Genomic DNA, 19,317 nt, shown 5'->3' with positions numbered 1-19,317 from the left:
GAGAAACTAAGGTACCCACCAGTTCTGAGCCGCCCGTTTTAGAGCCGATGGACTCGTGGACTCGCAGCCAATTTGCCAGGCCACGATCCCCACCACAGCAAAGGCTCCTGCTCGTGTTGGCCCAAAACGGAAGAGGCGCCTTCCACCCATCACCTAATTGCTTAGGCCCTCGAAACCGAGACCCCCAGTCTCCCCAGCCCCAGTGGGTTTTTATCTTATTCTATTTTTTCCCTCCTCGTTGGCTGTGCCCCATGCTGGCCACACCACACACCTGCTGCTGCGCACTGCACCCGGGCCCATTGTCCGCAGCCACCCGCCTCTTTTCTGACGATGGACACGACACACGTTCACTTTGAGTGATCGCAGTATTTTCGTCGCCTTGTCGCCGTCGCTCGCGCACGCCGCAGCTCACAAACGTCGACCGACGCACTCCCGAAGTCCTCAATTCCCTCGCTCGGCGAGGACTGTCGAGCTGGACCCCCGCCGCATTTGCCGCACCCAGCCGAAATCCAGCTGGCCCCAGCGCCGCCGCCCACTACCACGCTCAGTTGGCTGCTCCCACACTCGCCCGGCGCGAACGAGGTGGCTTCTTGCCTAGTCAAGCCCACCAAACCATCAACACCTGCCCCTTCGCTCTGGCACTCGAGCACCGTCGGTGGTCACACTCACCGCTCAGCGCCCCCCCGCGATCTGTCTTTTCTCACTCGCGCCACGCTCACCACGCAACGACACGAACGTCTCACGAAGCCCCGTCATTGGGCCTCCCCACCACCCGAACGCGCACAGCAGGCGACGTAGATCTGCGGCGCGCATCGCTGCCGTCGCATCCGCCTCACCACCGCCAACATGGTCGCCGAAAAGTACGCATCCGTTCGTCCCACCGTCATCTTCGCGCCGTCCTGCCCGGCCCGCCGGTGCTCTGATCGCGCGTGGCATGACAAGGATGGCGTATAGCCCGCCATTTCCAGAAATTGGCTCGTGTGTTAACCTCCTACCGGAATAGATATATCGGGCTTGTCCTGGCCATGACATCCAGTTTGGCCATAGGTATGCGCCCTTTCCATCCGAGGGCCCCATGTCCGTCTTCGCCCCTCACGATCTTCTGCGTCTAACCGAGCCCGCTCCCCGCGACACCATAGGCATCAGTTTCGTCATCACAAAAAAGGTAGGACGCGCGAGATCGCTCACCAATGGCTGGCTGTCTGGTTGGATTCTAGTATCTCTCGCTGCGGTAGACCTCATGGCTGACACGCGCGCGTCCGCTCTCAGGGACTACAACAAGCCGAGGAGAGGCACGGGTTCGAGGGCGATGGATATGTCTACCTGAAGAATCCTTTATGGTGGGCCGGCATCGGCACACGTAAGGAGCCCTCTGCTGATGAGGACCATCCATGACACGAGATGAGGCGTTTCTTGTCCGTACTGACCTTTCTTGCTGGCCATCCCCTTAGTGGTTCTTGGTGAGATCTGCAATTTTGCCGCATACGCATTTGCACCCGCCATCCTGGTTACTCCGCTAGGCGCCCTCTCGGTGCTGATTGGCGCCATACTCGGCTCCTATTTCTTGAACGAGCTTCTGGGAACTCTGGGCAAGCTCGGCAGTGCGATATGCCTCATCGGCGCCGTCATCATCGTCCTCCATGCGCCCCCGGACGAGCCCATCACGACCATCGACGAGATTCTGCACTTTGCCCTTCAGCCTGGTTCGTGATGCACCGCACCCACGCTTACCCCTACTCTCATCATACGTCATCCATGCCTGTTAGCCGTGAATCCGCGCCATGCTAACGGAACGCGCCGCAACAGGCTTCTTGCTCTATGTGACTCTCGTCACAATCTACGCCACGGTCATGATCTACTGGGTAGCGCCCAAGCATGGAAAGAAGAACCCGCTGATCTATCTGTCCATCTGCTCTCTCGTCGGCTCTGTCTCGGTTATGTCGGTCAAGGCATTTGGCACCGCGCTGAAGCTGACCTTTGCCGGCAGCAACCAATTTTCACATCCGTCGACCTATGTCTTCATGATCATCACGGTGGTGTGCATTCTGGTGCAGATGAACTATTTCAACAAGGCTCTCAGCCAGTTCCCTACCAACATGTGAGTGCAGAACGGACATACCCACACCCTTTTTCAAGCATGGTGTAGCTTGAACAGCCCCTAACAGGAGCGTCGGTATAGCGTCAACCCCTTGTACTATGTTACCTTTACCACCGCAACCCTTTGCGCGTCCTCCATCCTTTTCAGCGGGTTCAACACCACGGATCCCGTCGGCACGCTGTCGCTCCTCTGCGGCTTCCTCGTGACATTCACCGGAGTTTACCTGCTCAACCTCTCGCGGACCGACCCCACCGGCTTGCTCCTCGTGAACGGGCAAGGGGGCGCCGACTCAACCGGCACCGACATGGTTTCCAGCATCCAGACGCGGATGAGCATGGAGGCCCGACGAAGCACTGGCCACCGTCGGATGAGCATCGGCAGCAACGCTGCGGACCGACAAGGACTTATCCGCGCCTATGACGAGGAGGAGGCTGCCGGTCATGGTCTCGCTGGTCTCGCCGACGATAGCGACGATGAAGACCCTGCCCCCCGTCGAACCAACGGAGCCGCAAAAGAGGCGGCCGCTCCCAAGCGCTACGACGAATCAATAGAACTGCAGAACAGGAGATCCTCGGAGAGGTAGCGGCGGGCCCTACCCAACGGTTCCTGGGGCATATCAAGGAGTTTGGTTCTGCTCTTGCATGGGTCTCGTTGTCCCGACCACTTCCAGCAACAGCAAAACGTTGGTCTGCCTTGTCTTGGCCCAGCGTTGGATGTTGTCATATCACCGGTGCACACGGTACCGGTGACATGTCAGTGCATATGCGCCGCGTCGCGCAGTTGCATATGATTTAGGAGGGGGTCGAGCCGACTAATAGGGGCGGCTCCATTGTTGACCTATCACGGCCTGTACCATGCTATCTCATTTCTGTGGTTTTCTTCCGAATTTCCCTCTCTCCTTCTCTTTGTTTTCCCGGGGTTATAGGGAGTGTCCGCTCCTTTGGGATGTGATATAGTCCGCCCTTCAGTTCTTTCGCACCATGCGTGCTGTCATGGCGATTCGCGAGGAGTCATGAGATATAAGGCGGCAGACATTGGCGTTTCAGGGGCATGGTTGGACTTTGTTTCGTGCTTTATTTTCTCTTCTTTCTGCCTGATTCTCTCTATTTGGGAGTTTCTAGAAGGTGTGAGACCTTGTTGTGGGCTGCAGACGCTTTTGTGCCTCGCTCCCCGATCCTGTATTATTATAGACGTGTACTGAAAAGGCGGCAATGACCACTTGACCAGACTAGATACCTAGGTAGGCGGGCAAGGTACGGGTGGATAGGTAGGTATGTACACTGGGAGGCCATTTTGGAAGGAATTATGATCAAATACTTGTCACCAAAGACTTGGTCGGAGGCAGATCTGGGGCTAATGTTGGGCAGCAACGAGCGCTTGGGGATACTCAACCACCAGTTGCCAGACACTCAGCATCATGATTTTCCTACATGGCGGCGGGAGTACAGTCGTAAGTTGAGCCCGGTGACCTCGGCACAATGCTTGGGCTAGGTCATATGTGATCCTCGCCAGGGTTTCATAAAACCTTACCGATACCCGTCACAAACACATTGTCTTCACCTTTGAACCAAAGAGGGCTGCGTTTGTTCGGTGTCATTTTTTGTTTTTGGCTGCCCTTGCCCTTGTAACCTTCATATGCCCACCGAGTTCGTCGTGTGTCATGAAATTACAAAAGCCAGCCTGAAGAACCCTGGAAGCGCAACCTGCTTTCCGTTTCCCGTTCCGTGATCGCAGAATAATGCAGCAAGAGGTGACATAAAAAACCGAAGGAGAGAAAATGTTGCTCAATAAACGCCCCAAGAGCTGACCGTTTCGCCGCCGTCCATCAAAAAATCCCAACTCGCGTCTACCAGCCGTTGACAGCGCCGCCGTAGTTGCCATTGGCCAGACCATCGGTCTCGTCGAAGGGGTCCGACTGGAAGGCCTCGGAGGCGTAGTTGCCGTTCATGACAGGGGTGGAGGTGGGCACAGCCATGGGAGGGGTCTGGAATTGCTGAGACTGGTACACCTCGGCCTGGAACTCCTGATACTGGACAGGATCCGGGGTGACAACACCGGCGGGCTCGACAGCGGAAACTGGAGTCGCACCGACCGCCGAGTGCTCCTATTGCTCGGGGGTGGGCTCCTCCTCTTCCTCTCCTCCGGCCGCCTGCTCGGCTTGCCGCTGGGCCTCGGCCGCGAGTTGGACCTGAGCAGCCTTGGCACCGTAGTCCTGGCTGATGGGCTGGACGACGGGCTGCTCCTCCTTGGGCTCGAGAATGGTGACGGCGTCGGGCAGCGACTTCTGGGGGCCGGCCTTGCCCTCGGGGTCGGAGCCGCGCATGATCTTGACCTTGATACCCAGGACACCCTGGCGCAGCAGGACGTGACGGGTGGCGCTGTCGATGAAGTCCTTGGCGGGCTGGCCGGAGTGGATCATGAAGCCGTCGGTGAACTTCATGGACTTGGCACGGGCGGCACGGAGCTTGCCGGAGACGACAACCTCGCAACCCTTGGCGCCCGACTCCATGATGAAGCGCAGGACGCCGTAGCAGGCACGGCGGACGGCTAGACCGTTGAGGAGCTTGTAGCGGAGCGACTCGCACTGGGCGACGGCCGACAGACCGCGGTTCTGGACCTTGGCGGCATACAGTGAGACCGAGTTCTCGGGGAACTTGAAACGCTTCTGGATGAGCGAGGTGAGCTCGCGGATGCGGCGGCCCTGCTCGCCGAGGACCTCCTGGGTGTGCGTCGCGCGGATGATGATGTCGGTCACGGTCGGCGTGACGCGGACCTCGACGCCCGAGTAGCCCTCCTCAGCCAGCTCGCGCTGGAAGAACTCGTTCAGCTCGGCGTAGAAGACACCGTCCGCGACGAACTTTCTCCGCTTGGAGCTGGAAGAGAGAGGGAGAGCACGTCAGTAAAGGCCGGCTCGCAGGGAAAAAAAGGAAAATCAAGTCGCAGCCTCGTCCCAACACATCTGCGTCACTCCATTGCCTCTCGTCTGCTCATCCTCCTTCTCCCCCTCTTTGTATTTCGAAGCCACATTTGCGGCCGCGGACAGGTCGACGGCAGCTACTCACATCTGGGCACCGGGAGTAGCCATCTTGTGCTTTGTGAGGAGATTTGCGGAGGGTAGAATTGGCGATGGAAACGGGTTGGTGGTGCTGCGGTCAAGAGAATCTCCCTTTGTTTCGGTTGTCGTCGTTCGTTCCGAAAGGCAACCAGGCCAAGAGGTTGGAAACTTTTGCGATTTCCTAGTGGGGGACAAAGCCCTAATCGCTGCCCGCTCGAACTTAAGGTGGGGCCATGGAGCTAGGTGGGCTGCCTTGGGTCACTGACCCATTGCTCCCCGCGTCAAAATCAATTGAGAACGCGCTGTCTCTGTGGCACGTGCACAGTCAATAGGTACCCTCATGCTCGGCGCAGAAGTCACCACCGTCTTAGAGCGAGCTGGGCGCCGGCAGCTGACATCACTGACGCGGAGCCCAACAGCTCACGCCCACGGGGCACCACAAAAAAGATGGCAGTCTTCCGGGTCCCAAAGATTAAGTGAAATTGTCAGTGAGTGTCTTGGGCTTCCCTCTTCTTATTTTTCTTTTCCTATTATTACTCATACTACTATTACTGTTTTTATTCTTATCGTTATCCTTATTTTTACTCCTATTCTCACTTTTGTTTCTGTTCCTGTTTCTCTACCTATTCCTATCCCCTATTCCCAAAAGAAAGTGCCATCTTTTTTGTGGTGGGCGTGACGCTACACCCACGCTGGTGACCCCCTGAAAGCCAGACCCCACATGGCCGCTTTTCTCGGGCATCCCCAGCAATGGAAAGAGGCAGGGCAGTACTCAATGCCAGCCTGCAACTGTCGACTACCGCCTCCCCGATGACTTGGTGACTGCCGTTTCTTGGGCCCCTTCCCTCCCAGCTATCATATTGCATGCGCCTATCTCACTTGCCCACCTAGGTAGGTAGGTACCTACCTAGGTAGTGCATTCCGTTTGCCGCCTGACGCGCTGCCAGCAAGCCCTTTCCGTTCATGCCGTGCTGAACAGTCAGGTCTTGCTCCCTCACCTCCGGCTCCCATCTTATTTCGTTTCGCATTCGTCATCGCATTCTCCGCCGCTCCGTTCTTCGTCCTCGTCTAAGCCATTTCCCGGCCGCCCGAGTCCCCTCGTCAGAAGCAGTGTCTCTCTCCGTTTCTCGAGTCCCTAGCAACTACAGACCCGCCCGCCCAGCGATCGTTGCCTGCGCTCTACGGTGTTGCTCGGGCTTGGGGCTACTTCGGGAACACGCCTTGACGACGTAGCTCTCGGGGGCTCGAAAGGCACTAGGCTGAGGCTGCCATCATGGACATGAAACAGGTACCAGAGCATCGCCGAGCGGCTGCGTCTTGCTTCTTAAATCGTGACCGAGACTAAGAAGCCTTGTGCGTGGCGCAGACGGTAGAGGGTGTCCACGCCATCAGCGGAGGGAACCCAACCTTGGGCGTATTAAAACTCACCGACTACCACATCATCTTTTCCATCCCGCCCCCGCCAGACAGTCCCTCGCCGGCCCGGCCACGAGAAAACTTCATCTCCTACCCGATTATCAGTCACTGCGCCTTCCGCCCGACCCCGCCCGCCAGCGGCATCCCGTCGTCGATTCGCCTGCGCTGCCGCGATTTCACCTACGTGACCTTCAACTTTCCCGACGATAAGTCTGCACGCGAGGCCTTCGAATTCATCCGCGCTCGCACATGCAGACTGGGGAGCATCGACAAACTCTATGCCTTTTCCTACGAGCCCGCTAGGCCCGAGCGAGCGGTCAACGGCTGGACTCTGTACGATGCGCGGGAAGAGTTTCGGCGCCAGGGGATCAGCGCAAAGTCCAGGGACCTGGGCTGGAGGATCACAAACATAAATAAGGATTACGTCTTCTCTCCCACATACCCGGAGGTCCTCGTGGTGCCAGCCTCCATCTCAGACAACGTTCTGAAATACGCAGCCAACCACCGCTCGCGGGCGCGGATACCGGCCCTGACCTACATCCACCCCGTCAACAACTGCGTCATTACCCGAAGCTCGCAGCCATGCGTTGGTCTGCGCGGAAATCGCAGCATCCAGGACGAGCGTCTTGTCGGTGCCTGTTTCTCTGCCGCCGTTCCAGACCAAGGCGGAGGCGCCACCAACTCGGAACCGAGTCCCCCGACGAGTCAGCCTGATGTGCCGTCTGTGGCCATCCCGGAGGCCGGATTGACGGACACGGAGCTGCAGGAGGACGCGGCCATCGCTGGCACCAGCATCCCCCTCGAGTTCGATGAGGCGACGGGGAAGAGGATCATATATGGGGCGACTCGTCAAAACCTGATTGTTGATGCCCGGCCTGCTCTAAACTCATACGCGATGCAGGCCATCGGCCTTGGCTCTGAGAACATGGACTACTACAGGTTTGCCAAGAAAGTTTTTCTCAATATCGAGAATATCCACGTGATGCGCGAGTCCCTGAACAAGGTCATCGAGGCGGTCAAGGATGCCGACGTCTCGCCCTTCCCGCCGAACAGGGATCTGTTGGCCAAGAGTGGCTGGCTCAAGCATATAAACGGCATCCTCGAGGGTTCGCACATCATCGCCAGGCAGGTGGGCATATACCACTCCAACGTCTTGATACACTGCTCAGACGGCTGGGATCGCACGAGCCAGCTCAGCGCCTTGTCGCAGATCATGTTGGATCCCTACTACAGAACCCTGGATGGATTCATGGTACTTGTCGAGAAGGACTGGTTGTCGTTCGGGCACATGTTCCAAAAACGATCGGGATTTCTCAACCACGAAAAGTGGTTTGCCATCCAAAACGATGCCCTGGCGGGCTCTCGGATCGAGCCTGGAGAGAACGACAACCGCAATGAGGCGCTAGAGAGCGCCATGGCTTCTGCCAAGCGCTTCTTCAAAAAGAACCTGAGCCAAGAAAAGGACGACTCGGATGGAGAAGTTGGTGATGAGTACATGGCCCGACAGGCTACGGCACCCGTGCCCGAGGACCAAGCAACCCGGCCAAAAGAAATAAGCCCCGTGTTCCATCAGTTCTTGGAAGCCACCTACCAGCTCCTCCGGCAAAACCCGACACGGTTCGAGTACACAGAGCGTTTCCTACGTCGTCTGCTGTACCATTTATACTCGTGCCAATATGGCAGCTTCCTGTACAATAACGAGCGGCAGCGGCGTGAGGCCAAGATCCATGAGCGCAGCTCATCCGTCTGGAATTACTTTCTTGCACGGCGCCAGGAGTTCACGAACCCTTCATACAACCCCGTGGTTGACGACAATGTTCGTGGGAAGGAGCGGATTCTGTTCCCGCGTGCGGGCGAGGTCCGCTGGTGGCACCAGCTCTACTCAAGGCGGGATGAAGAGATGAACAGCCACCTGGACGAGGCGGCCACAGCGGCCGAGAAGGTGGCAGCCTACCAAGCCGCATCCGGGGGCCCGAGCCCTCAGCCGAGTATAGCGCCGACATCTCCCAAGCCACATATGAGTCCGCTGGCGGGGCCGCCAGGGGCTCCCACCAGCGACAGCATGTCTGCATTGATGGGGGCCGAAAGCGCACACTTAGCCCTGACTCCGGAACCAGGGCCGACGACGCTGATGCGCAGCTCCTCGGCTTCAGCAACCGAGACGAGTACCTTTGCAACTTTGCAGGACGGTATAAGCAGCTTAAAGCTGGGCGAAAGCTTCAAGGGCGTTCTCGGGGGCCTAGGAGTCACGGGCGGTGCTCCTGGCCGCAACGGTGGCGCGTCCAGCGAGCTGGGAGCTCCAGGTGACGCAACATCCACGACTGTGCTTCCTGGGGATTCCAACAGTCGACCGGCATCGGCACAAAGAGGTAATGGCGACGCTGGACAGGAGATGACTGAGCTCTCCTAAGGCACGAGGACGAGGGGTTATCTTCGTCTTGTTTTCTTTACTACGTTGTATCAAACACAAACATCTTGCCACGGAACTCGATTGGTTTCCGTGAGATAATGCAGACGGCACAGCGATGTCTTGTCACTCCCGTGCGAGGGAGTGTACCCCCAGCTTGTAATTGCGCCGATAATTCAGTCATAGCGATGCTTTCAAAGTTTATGGGCTCTGACGCTCGAGATTTGTCTTTACGTTCTTTGTGTGACTACGGTCGTTTCCACGCCGCCGGCTTGGGTCGGATATAAAGCATGCCCATCCTCGGAGTATTTTCTGGGTAACTAAGTAGGTGTTCAGAATGTAAAGGACTATGAGAATTAAGGGACATGGCTCGGTTGGCTCGATCATCCGAGCTGCGCGTCGTCCTTTCGGTGGGCACAAAAAAAAGCATAGGCTAACCGCCTCAGCTGGCAGCGAAATGCAGGCCCAACGATGAGGGGTGAAGCGCAAGACTCCTTGACGTTTGATTGGATGCAAGCTATCAACTAGCTCAGGAGGCGACTGCCTCACCAACGAACAGGAATGGAAGCATGCCGGGAGCCCAAAAATGAAGAAAAAAGAACTCAAGATGTGAAAGGCAGACGGCCAAAGGCTGCCAGTGGGCGGACCAGTTAACCTAGGACACAGTATATCCGGGCGAATCATGTCCATGGTACGAGTCTTCTAAATTCCAGAGACTCGGGTTGCTAAGAGAATGACCTCCTTGAGCCAGGGCTCGTGGCGCTCCCCCACCTTGAGATGGTGCTAGGTACCAGGTACCAAGCCAAGGTACCGACATAGCTAGGGGCCTAGAGGCAACCTATCTAGGGGGGGGAGAGTATGGACGGATAGGAGTCGAGATGCTCCATTTTGTTTGCTGGAGCAACGGCCTGTTCGCCTGTCGAGACGGGAGTCGGGTTCCATCCAGGGAACAGCCCGACAGAATCACGTCGCTGTCGGTAAACCCTGGGCTCATGCTTTTGTCTGCCCGCCGCAATCAAATGTCCCACCCCTCAAAGCGCAGGCGAGGCTGGTCGGGCTCCACAGTGCACCAGACTTGACCGCCCTGAGTCGCCTGCTGCTGCCCTCTCCCTAGCGGTCACTCCCAGCACACCAGTGCTGGCTTTGACATTCGCAAACTGGATTGCATCACTGCTCCAACCCATCGATTTGGCGATCGAATTTAGAGCCGCAGCATTGGGCCATAGACCCTGCTTGGCCTCGAGCGCCTGAACTGCCTGACCTGCCTGACCCAACCAACGCCAAGCCCACACCCGCCGTGGCCTTGTTCCTCTGCCCGACCTGCATCGCCCTACCGCCTCCCAGCAGCCTGCTTCCCGCCTTTTTGCCATCCCAACCCACCACCGCCGCCACGCGACACCCACATCGCCGGCAGTCCATTTGATCTTCCCTGAAGCATCGTCGGTCGCCAGCCAACCTTCGACCTTCGCTGCTCGCTCGTCCCTCTGCTCTCCCCAGGCCCGCTCCCTTCTTTTTTCCCCTCTGCTGCGCGCCGACACCACAAAACAAAGCTCGCCATGGCCGACGCGCCAAATGTCAGCGACGAGCTTTACCCGATAGCCGTCCTTATTGACGAGCTCAAGGTGTGTTCATTCTGCCCCGCCCCGCTCTCCTCTCGCACCTCTGCCTCGCGCTCTCGTCGCCTCGGTGCTTGTGCCCCTGCCGCCACCGCCGCCGCCGCCGCCGATTACCGCCTCTCCCCGAATGCTCCTTGGGAGCCTGCGCCCGCGTGGTTGGCCCAAAGGGAGGGGAGGATTGCCCCGCCGCCTACACGATATACCACCACACATGCCACTTGCCCGAGCAACGACGACAGCCACGATGACAGCATACAGACGCTGCCCGCCTTGACTGTGCCCATGGCTAACTGATTACGTGCGCTCGCCGCTCTGCAGCACGATGATGTCCTTCTTCGACTCAATGCCATCCATCGACTCTCGACCATTGCCCTCGCGCTTGGGCCCGAGCGCACTCGCGAGGAGCTGATTCCCTTCCTTGATGGTCAGCCGCCTCCCAGAACTTGCCACTCTGTCACCTGCTATCTCGTTCTCTCATCCCACCTGCCACCAGCGTGCATTCTCTGACCAAGCTCTGGATATTCAGAATCCGTCGAGGACGAAGACGAGGTCCTTGTTGCCCTGAGTGAGGAACTGGGCAACTTCCTCGACTATGTGGGCGGACCCCAGTGGGGTCACGTTCTGCTGTCGCCGCTTGAGAACCTGGCTGCCATCGAGGAGCCCGTTGTGCGAGACAAGGTACGGTTTCTGAGTGCCCCGGCTGAGTACCGATCTGAGGGCTATCTGTTGTGACTCAGCATAGCTCTTGTGGTTGGCCGGCTTTCTTTTTTTTTCTTTTTTTGTCTCGGGGGTATCCGTTTCTAACAGATCACTCTCGCAGGCCGTCGAGTCTCTGAACAAGATATGCGCCGAGCTCTCACCAAAGCAGGTGGAGGAGTATTTCCTACCCCTCACCAGCCGCCTCTCCAAGGCAGACTGGTTCACTTCCAAGATCTCGGGATGCGGCCTCTACACAACGCCCTACAAGAAGGTGGCCCCGCCGCTCCAGGAGCAGCTACGGCGGGATTTCGGTCACCTCGTCCACGACGAGACCCCCATGGTGCGCCGCCAGTCGGCCACAAACCTTGCCAAGTTTCTCAAGGAGATGCCCGCCGCCGTTGTTGTTGAAGAAATGATACCCATGTTCCAGCATCTTGCGCAGGACGACCAGGACAGCGTCCGACTCCTTACCGTTGAGGTGCTCATTTCCATCGCCGAAGTCGTTCCCAAGGAGCAGCAGTCCAGCCACGGTGTGCTTTTGACGTCTCTTCGCAGTCTGATAGAAGACAAGAGCTGGAGGGTCCGTTACATGATCGCCGACAGGTTTGAGAAGGTACAGTGGCACTCCCGAACGAATTCTCCCACCGTGCGGAACACCAATACTGACCACATGGCAAACACGCGCAAACAGATCGCAAAAGCGGTCGATGAGGAGGTTGTCTCGAGGGACCTGGTCCCCGCCTTCGTTAAGCTGCTGAAGGACAACGAGGCCGAGGTCCGGACTGCGATCGCCGGTCAGATCCCTGGGTTCTGTGCTCTGGTCGAGCGGACGACACTGCTCAACGAGATCATGGGCAGCATTGAGGACCTCGTCTCGGACAGCTCGCAACATGTTCGCGCCGCCCTCGGCACTCAAATCTCGGGCCTGGCTCCCATTCTCGGCAAGCAAGAGTACGCGCCCCCACCCTCTCTCGTCCCCTTGTCCCCGGGCTTTGTCTGGGTCACATGGCTCTCCTAGCAGAAGGGTGATAGGCGGACTGGGCTCGGACAGCAATCACAGGCTCCGTACTGACATGTTTGTTCCCCTGCCAGGACCATCGATCACCTTCTCCCCATGTTCCTGCAGATGCTCAAGGACGAGTTCCCTGAGGTGCGGCTGCACATCATCTCGAAGCTTGAACTCGTGAACAAGGGTTAGTGCGGCGTCTACCCGACTTGGCTTGGCCTGCTCGGGCTAGAGCCTTCCCCCTTATCCCTACCGCTCGGTCATGCGCCGATCCGGTGTTCGCGCTAACACGACAGTGCTGCAGTCATTGGCATCGACCTGCTTTCCCAGTCGCTGCTCCCTGCTATTGTCCAGCTCGCCGAGGACAAGCAGTGGCGCGTCCGACTTGCCATCATCGAGTACATTCCTCTGCTTGCCAGCCAGCTCGGCGTCAAGTTCTTCGACGAGAAGCTCAGCAGCCTGTGCATGAGCTGGCTCGGAGACACCGTCTTCTCTATCCGTGAGGCGGCCACGCACAACCTCAAGAAACTTACCGAGGTCTTTGGCGTCGAGTGGGCTAGCGAAGCCATCATCCCCAAGGTCATGGCCATGGGCAACCACCCTAACTATCTGTACCGCATGACGACATGCTTCGCCATCACTGTAAGTGCTTCTCTTGAGCGACCTCACTTGGAAGGATAACCAGGGTGCGGTTGATTGACAGTTGGTGTGAAATAACTAGACACTGGCGACGGTTGTCAGCATGGATGTGATTGGTAAGAACATTCTGCCTATGCTCGACAAGCTCGTTGTCGACGACATCCCCAACATCCGCTTCAACGTTGCCAAGACCTATGGGGTGCTGGTTGATGTGCTCCGCCGGCTGCCCGAGCAGGGCACCATCTACTCACTCGAGAAGGCCGGCGCCTCGTTCAGCCCCTCCTCCCGCGGCGCCGAGCTCATCCAGCAGCGTGTCATGCCGAGCCTGGAGAAGTTGCAGAAGGATGACGATGTTGATGTTCGATACTTCGCCACAACGGCGGCCGCGGCTGCTTCCGGCCCCCTGCCTGGAGGCGAGCCTATGAATACCTCACCATAGATCCGAGAAGAGTCATAATGAAGCAATTCTGTTCGCCCCCGTGGTCTCTTCCTTCCCCACCTATGTCTTAACCTTTTCTCTCCATTTTACCGCCCCATTTCTGTTTGTTCCTGAGCTTGTTAGGCATAGATTTCCGCCTGGCAGCTAACCACCAGCATCACCTTGCGTTAGACCCTCCTGTCTCGTTTCGCTTGCAGGCTTGGGTTACAGTAGCGAATGGTGGCGTGTGTGGCCCCTGGTTGTATTTCAGGTCACGTTGATGATTAGATGTGACGCATTGAGGTGTCGTCTCCATTACCTTTCTGTCATTTTTTTTTCTCTTTTTAGATGAGTAAACCTTTCTGGCAGTGGAGGAGGGCCAGCCTTGGTTGCGTTCAAACAGTCAAAGCGCGCCGCCAACGGCAAGTGCAGCCCATTGGTGAGTGTGCACAAGGGCAAGGCCGTTGAGTGCGGGAACGTGAGGCATGAGGACATGGACGAAGACGTGGAGTTGGTAAAGGAACGCAGCCCACCCGCATCAAGACAAGAAGGGTTCACGAGGCATGATAATATAATTCGGGCATTGATAAATCTTTTCATGTCAGCTCAGGATGATGTCGGTGCAAGAAAGCCCCATCGGAGCAGAGCATATTCGTCCATGCATCGCAGATATCTCGAACTATATGGGGTTCGGGGCACACCGCAGTGCCGCGGACGCTCTGGGTCCCCATATGTGCCTAGGTAGAGAACAGGAGCTATCCGTGCGTGCATGCACACCCTCCAGGGTGCGGGGATAAAACCTGGCCTGGCCGCTTTGTGGGAAGAACAATGAATGGGACGAGTTGAGATAGGCACGCTTCAAAGGAAGAACCCCCCCCTCCTCTCTCTCCCAAATCACACACGCATACATCTGAGGTCACGAGACGACAGCGGCCGTCTTGACAAAACACACGGTGCTGATGGTCTGGCCCTTGGCGCCGCCGAAGCTAAAGGACGGGTACTCGACGCGGCCGGCGAACTCGAAGCGGCCGTCGACAACATGACCATCCACATCATCATCACCACCGCCATCCCCGTCGCCATCCCCGCCGCCGCCCTCGAACCAGGCGCGCAGCTCGGCGTCGGTCCAGTTGCAGCTCGTGACGAGGAAGAGGCCGCCGGGGCCGGGCCGGAGCAGGCGCAGGGCGCGGGCGCGGTAGCGCTCGCTGCGGCGGCGGCCTGTGGCGGCGTCCACGTCGGCGCTCAGGCAGACGGCGTCGAAGGTGCCCTTGTCCAGCACCACGTCCCACGAGCCCGCGCGCGCGGCGCCGCCGCCGTCGAGGGCGCCGCCCAGCACGTCCCACTGCGCGAACTCGACCGGGTTGGTGCTCGGCGGGAACTTTTCTCTTGCCGCCGCGCCGTCGTCTTCGTCATCTTCGTCTTCGTCATCGTCGTCGCGCTGCTCCGGTCCGGTCGCAGCGATCTGCTGCGCCAGCGCCACTGCGGCGGCGCTGTAGTCGACGCCCAGGCAGGGCCCGGCCCAGCCGGCGCGGCGCAGGGCGTGCAGGAGGCTGCCGTTGCCGGTGCCGAGGTCCAGGAACGACGTCGTGGCCCGGTCGAGGCGCGCGTCGGCCGTCACTGTCGCCGCCGCCGACGTCGCCTGCCGGCCCAGGAACGTCACCATCTTGGCCTCGGCGTCCGAGTCGTCGAACCACACGGTGCCGATGTCGGCCGGGTTGGAGGCGTGGTTGGTGATCTCGGTGCTGTAGAGCGCGTCCCAACTAATGCGACGAGAAAGTCCTGTTGGTTTCGGTGCCTCCCGTTCCCAGGCAGCAAGGATGGCCAGAGTCGGTTAGCGCGCGGGCTCCTGCTCGACGGCTCTCCTCCCCACCCCCCTTGTCCGTCGGATGCGACGGGCACTGACTATTCCTTGGTGCCAAGTTTGGATGGCGCAAGGTGCTCGGGTTTGGAGCTGCTTGATGTGGCGTCCGTCATGGCTGGCAACGGGGTGCGGCACGCGCTTGTTTGCTTGGCTGACTGAAAGAGCTTGGTTGCTTTCGGCGTGAAGTTATTTCGTCCAGGCCGTTGGTGCGGTTTCTGCAGATCTGGGTCAGGTAGCAAGCAAGCTCGATTTCCTCAGCCCGTACCAGCTATGGGGAGCGCACCCGGGATATCAGTCCCGGAAGTGGCAGTGGTTGGAGGGGCGGCAGAATTTCGAGAGAGGCGGGGCGGATTGAAAGCGGTCAGCCGCCAAGTTTCTCTCGGCTGACGCAACAGCACAGCAGCCCCATGCAGTACATTTGACACATGCGCCAGACAACAGCAAGGGAAAGCACAGTTTGTGTTGCTTCTGGCTGTCGTCCGTGGTAGCCTCTCTGGTCGGGAACTGTCATCGCGCAGAACGGGTGTCACAAACCCCTGAATCTCGCAGGGTGTAATTCGCTTTTAGCAAGCAATACCCCATGCCTGGCGGTGCGCAGCACACAGAACAGCAACGAAGGCTGCCTTTCTGGGAAGCTATCGGCGCGTTCTGCGGCACATCGAGAACAATGGGTCAGGAAAGAGAATATTGGTGAGAAACATGGGAGAATGAAAGGCGAAGGGCGAAATAAATAAGAGACAAAAAGGTATATAGGTAAGAGAGGTGAAAAAAAGGGGAACGAAGAATAATAGGCTGCCTTCATCAAAATCATTCGTTATATCACACGCAAATGTTTCTTCCCATTCTCCACGCTCGAACCTGCTCGCCCTGCGACCTAGCTCGACTAGGCCATCGTCCAAACAGGCGCCCTGACCAAGACCTGCCGGCCCCGGACTTCGACTGCGAGGAAACCAGCGAAGCGGATTCTGTTCGCATCCTTTGGTGGAAGGTTCGAGGTTGAGGATGAAGCTGCCATGTTGGCTTGCCGTGTTAGCGGATGAGGTGACCACAAGACGGCATAAAAGTTTCGTTGGGGAGGTATGGTATGCAAGTGTCATGCACCTACCGCTCTTTCCCGCCTTCTCGGCGCGTGAACTAGACTTCGAGGCCCCCTTGGCCTCCCTACCGCCTCCGTCCTTTCCAGCCCGCTCCTCCTCCTCTGTGTCCGCGTCCCTCTCCGCCTCGGTTGGCCGCGTCTCGAGTGGCGGAAGACCTGTAGTTTTCTCCACCTCCATTATGTTGGGCTGCATCGGTGATCCTGGGCTCGGGAATGTGATGGCGACGTCACGACTCTCCAATGGCATGTTGGACGCTATGCCGACGGCCAGCTCGACTATCATTGATACACTACCATCAACTCCTGTCGGCGGTGGGTTCGTCAGGTGGTCAAAAAGCTTGTTGGTGAGGTTGCGCGCGGCCTCGGTGGTGAAGGTAACCCGGTGGTCGGCGCTCTGCGCGGAGGCCAGTACGGGCTGGAGCCCTTCTAGTGTCGCCATCCTCCAGCTTACTACTTTTGATGTAAGAGCTTCGTACTCTTCATGGCTGTTGAGGGTGTAGGAGAAGCTGCGTATGTTCTGCTCAATCTGCTTCAGGCTGTACGAAAGCGACGGGTCCAGCCCTGGGTGGAAACACCGATCAAAGACAAAGTCTAGGACCCAAGATGTGATTGCGGCTCGCCCTGCCGCCGTCATCTCCTGTTTTCCTGTCCGCAACGCATCAGGGCTGACATAGCCGTCCAGAAACGACGGGACGGCGACCCAGTCTTTGCGAATGTTGAACGAGAGGTTGTTGATGGCGCCGTTGAGCCGGTTGAAGCGCGTTGCATATTCGTTGTCGTCGAGTGAAGTACGAGACTGCGATATGCGTTGGTTCGCAACTGCATTCTGTAGCTGTTCCACCTGGCCGTTGAGCAGCTCGATCTGGTTCTTGCCGTCGAAGTAAAGCCTCTTGACGTTTTTGTACTTGGTCACTGTCACACATCCGCGCATTCGTCAGCAAGCGTCCGCCAGGGATAACGATACCAACGTCACGCCACTATGGCGCCGCCACAAACCAGGCTTGTCGCAGCGGGGGCACTATGCGTGCACAGCGAACAAGCCAAGGGGAATAGCGGAACGAGTAGTGTAGAAGAGATGTCAAGGAGATGCCAGTAGACATACAGAGCTCTTTGAAGGCCTTGTCGTTCTCAGCCGGCGTTTCGGCGCTCGTCGACGTCGGCTGAGGGCTATTTCTGCCTTCTGGGGTGGCCCCGTCAAACTGGCGGTCCTGGCCACCGCTTGGGCGATAGTTCTGGTTGAGGCCGCTGGAACCAGGCGGTTGCAGCGGGTTCCCTGACGGTGTCTGGTTGTGTCTATATCCAGGAGGCGGGCCGGGTGGGGGGTCCATCTGGCCCCGCATGTTCTTTTCTGTTTCCGTCGACCTGCGATTCGGAGCCGGCGGGCCGCCCTGCGCTTGTGGCACCATGCTATCGTCTTCACGATTCACCTGTTGCTGGTGCTGCTGGTACTGTTGCTGGTGCTGCTGCTGCTGACCGAATTGGTCTTGGTGTTCCTGGCGGGATTCTGCAGAAGCCTGCACCGACTGAGCCTGGCTCTGGCCTTGGATGTGGCCCTGCGGCTGGGGCTGGGACGCGGATTGCAAAAGTTCGTGCGATCGCGGAGGGTAATTGACGGCCGGCGACGACTGCGCCGAGTGCAGGTTGATGGGGATCGGCTCCGTGTCGGCGATGGGCGAGTCGTGCGACAACTGCGAGATGGTCTCGGGATTGCGGTGCTGGTTGCTCGGCTCGAGAAGGCCGCCGGTGAAGATGGAGGGGGCACCCGGTTGCTGTTGGTACTGACCCTGTTGGAGGTGGTGGAATTGAAACTGCTGCTGCGAGGGATCGAAGTGGGCCTGGCCGTAGGGATGTTGTTGAGTGTCCGGGGAGGGCTGCTGGGCCGGGACAAGGACCTGGGCGTGAGGCTGATGATAGGCGCCTGCGGGGTTCTCGGTGCGGGGGAGGCCGTAGGGCGAGACGACCGTGTCGGTCTGGACGTGGCGGATGGCGGGATGTGGCGGCTCGTGGGAATTCGCGTTCTGCGGCTGTTGGCGGTGGTGGTGGTGAAGCAGGTCCCGATTAGAGTCTGACAGTTCCGACGGCCGGCGTTGCAGCGGGCGAGGGTCCCCCACAGCCTGGAGTCCAGGGGCCGGCGGCGGGGCTGACGACTGTTGCTGCCAATCCGGCTGGTCCACCGAGAGCTGCGAGACGGACGCGGGAGGGATTTGGGTTTGGGTTTGGGTCGGGGACGGGGACTGGGGCTGGCTCACGCGGGAAGGGCGGCGGGCAACCTGCTGGGCGCCGTTGTCGATTGAGGGCTGTTGGTGGTGGTGCTGCGGCTGAAAGATATTCTTGATCAACTTCCGGGTGCTGCGGCGGGCCTCTGGTTGGGGCTGCTGTTGGGCTTGCTGCTGCTGTGGGAGGTGCTGCTGTTGAGGGGACGTTGGGCCCTGTGCGAGCAGCGGTGACCGGGCCTGGGCAAAGGCCGACGACGAGAGGTCCTCGAGCGAGCCGGATGCAGCTTGGTAGGCGGCCGGCGAGTGGGCCTGCTGCTGGGGAAAACGATGGCTCTGGCTGCGAGCGACCTGTTCGAAATCCTTTGGTTGCTGCTGGCGCGGGTCGACAACAAAGGAGGCCGTGTGGGCCGTCACTGGTGTGCGGTTTGCGACGCTGTCGATGTGGCTGCTGTGCAGGTCGCCCGAGGCAAACGCTTGTGCGGGGCCTGGTTGTGGTTGTGGTGGTGCTGACGGTGACAGCTGCTGTTGCTGTTGCTGTTGCTGCCCTGGCGCTGGCGCTGGGCCTGCTGATGCGGCCGCCGCTGTTGGTGGTGCTGGCGGCTGTGCTCCTCCAGCCCCTTGGGATTCCAGCGTGCCGCCGGTCGCTGCTGCCGCTGGGGGGAGGCCAGAATCGAGCGATTGTTGCGAACGGTTGCTCTGCCCTTTACCAACCCGCCAACTAGGCATAGTAGAGCGTTGTTCAGGCAAGATGCAAAATTTAATCTCTTGTCTGTAATGGCCCTTTTCTCTT

The 19,317-nt window shown here is 58.8% G+C and overlaps 6 protein-coding genes across 6 annotated transcripts; 3 read left to right on the top strand and 3 right to left on the bottom strand.

Annotated features, from left to right (window-relative positions):
* Positions 1-236: 236 nt before the first annotated feature.
* Positions 237-3,451, top strand: GGTG_01373 (hypothetical protein). Its single transcript, XM_009219137.1, has 7 exons — positions 237-860; positions 1,004-1,047; positions 1,140-1,165; positions 1,270-1,360; positions 1,452-1,703; positions 1,807-2,098; positions 2,180-3,451. Exons 1-7 carry the CDS (start codon positions 847-849, stop codon positions 2,679-2,681), a joined length of 1,221 nt encoding a protein of 406 aa, XP_009217401.1. The 5' UTR covers positions 237-846; the 3' UTR covers positions 2,682-3,451.
* A 187-nt stretch (positions 3,452-3,638) lies between these two features.
* Positions 3,639-5,329, bottom strand: GGTG_01372 (40S ribosomal protein S3). The gene is made up of 2 exons (XM_009219136.1): positions 5,161-5,329; positions 3,639-4,971 (listed from the first exon to the last, which is right to left on the bottom strand). Exons 1-2 carry the CDS (start codon positions 5,181-5,183, stop codon positions 4,203-4,205), a joined length of 792 nt encoding a protein of 263 aa, XP_009217400.1. The 5' UTR covers positions 5,184-5,329; the 3' UTR covers positions 3,639-4,202.
* Positions 5,330-5,576: 247 nt separating this feature from the next.
* Positions 5,577-9,280, top strand: GGTG_01371 (protein phosphatase). Its single transcript, XM_009219135.1, has 2 exons — positions 5,577-6,441; positions 6,520-9,280. Exons 1-2 carry the CDS (start codon positions 6,427-6,429, stop codon positions 8,977-8,979), a joined length of 2,475 nt encoding a protein of 824 aa, XP_009217399.1. The 5' UTR covers positions 5,577-6,426; the 3' UTR covers positions 8,980-9,280.
* A 792-nt stretch (positions 9,281-10,072) lies between these two features.
* GGTG_01370 (protein phosphatase PP2A regulatory subunit A) lies at positions 10,073-13,937 on the top strand. Its single transcript, XM_009219134.1, has 8 exons — positions 10,073-10,598; positions 10,911-11,016; positions 11,119-11,270; positions 11,413-11,904; positions 11,983-12,242; positions 12,384-12,484; positions 12,602-12,939; positions 13,019-13,937. The coding sequence occupies exons 1-8, from the start codon at positions 10,533-10,535 to the stop codon at positions 13,373-13,375; spliced, it is 1,872 nt and encodes a 623-aa protein (XP_009217398.1). The 5' UTR covers positions 10,073-10,532; the 3' UTR covers positions 13,376-13,937.
* GGTG_01369 (hypothetical protein) lies at positions 13,887-15,474 on the bottom strand. Its single transcript, XM_009219133.1, has one exon. The coding sequence runs from the start codon at positions 15,015-15,017 to the stop codon at positions 14,271-14,273; it is 747 nt and encodes a 248-aa protein (XP_009217397.1). The 5' UTR covers positions 15,018-15,474; the 3' UTR covers positions 13,887-14,270.
* Positions 15,475-16,098: 624 nt separating this feature from the next.
* Positions 16,099-19,253, bottom strand: GGTG_01368 (hypothetical protein; the record flags this gene model as incomplete). Its single annotated transcript, XM_009219132.1, has 3 exons — positions 16,099-16,223; positions 16,321-17,223; positions 17,414-19,253. The coding sequence occupies 3 exons, from the start codon at positions 19,251-19,253 to the stop codon at positions 16,099-16,101; spliced, it is 2,868 nt and encodes a 955-aa protein (XP_009217396.1).
* Between the last annotated feature and the right edge of the window lie 64 nt (positions 19,254-19,317).

Source organism: Gaeumannomyces tritici (genome assembly GCF_000145635.1).
Source record: "Gaeumannomyces tritici R3-111a-1 unplaced genomic scaffold supercont2.1, whole genome shotgun sequence".
In the NCBI taxonomy this organism is placed as follows: Eukaryota; Fungi; Ascomycota; class Sordariomycetes; order Magnaporthales; family Magnaporthaceae; genus Gaeumannomyces; species Gaeumannomyces tritici.
The sequence above is the reverse complement of the archived record's forward strand: the minus strand, read 5'-3'. Positions and strand labels throughout refer to the sequence as shown.

What these genes read in the sequence shown, in the direction of transcription:
- GGTG_01373 (XM_009219137.1), top strand. An exon ending in GACATCCAGTTTGGCCATAG is followed by an intron (nt 1,048 to 1,139) that starts GTATGCGCCCTT and finishes GCGACACCATAG; the next exon opens with GCATCAGTTTCGTCATCACA. An exon ending in GTGGGCCGGCATCGGCACAC is followed by an intron (nt 1,361 to 1,451) that starts GTAAGGAGCCCT and finishes CCATCCCCTTAG; the next exon opens with TGGTTCTTGGTGAGATCTGC.
- GGTG_01369 (XM_009219133.1), bottom strand. Translation starts at nt 15,017, where the DNA reads ATGGTGACGTTCCTGGGCCGGCAGGCGACGTCGGCGGCGGCGACAGTG.
- GGTG_01372 (XM_009219136.1), bottom strand. Translation starts at nt 5,183, where the DNA reads ATGGCTACTCCCGGTGCCCAGAT. An exon ending in GCTACTCCCGGTGCCCAGAT is followed by an intron (nt 4,972 to 5,160) that starts GTGAGTAGCTGC and finishes TCTCTCTTCCAG; the next exon opens with CTCCAAGCGGAGAAAGTTCG.
- GGTG_01370 (XM_009219134.1), top strand. Translation starts at nt 10,533, where the DNA reads ATGGCCGACGCGCCAAATGTCAGCGACGAGCTTTACCCGATAGCCGTC. An exon ending in TCCTTATTGACGAGCTCAAG is followed by an intron (nt 10,599 to 10,910) that starts GTGTGTTCATTC and finishes GCCGCTCTGCAG; the next exon opens with CACGATGATGTCCTTCTTCG. An exon ending in TCGCCGACAGGTTTGAGAAG is followed by an intron (nt 11,905 to 11,982) that starts GTACAGTGGCAC and finishes ACGCGCAAACAG; the next exon opens with ATCGCAAAAGCGGTCGATGA.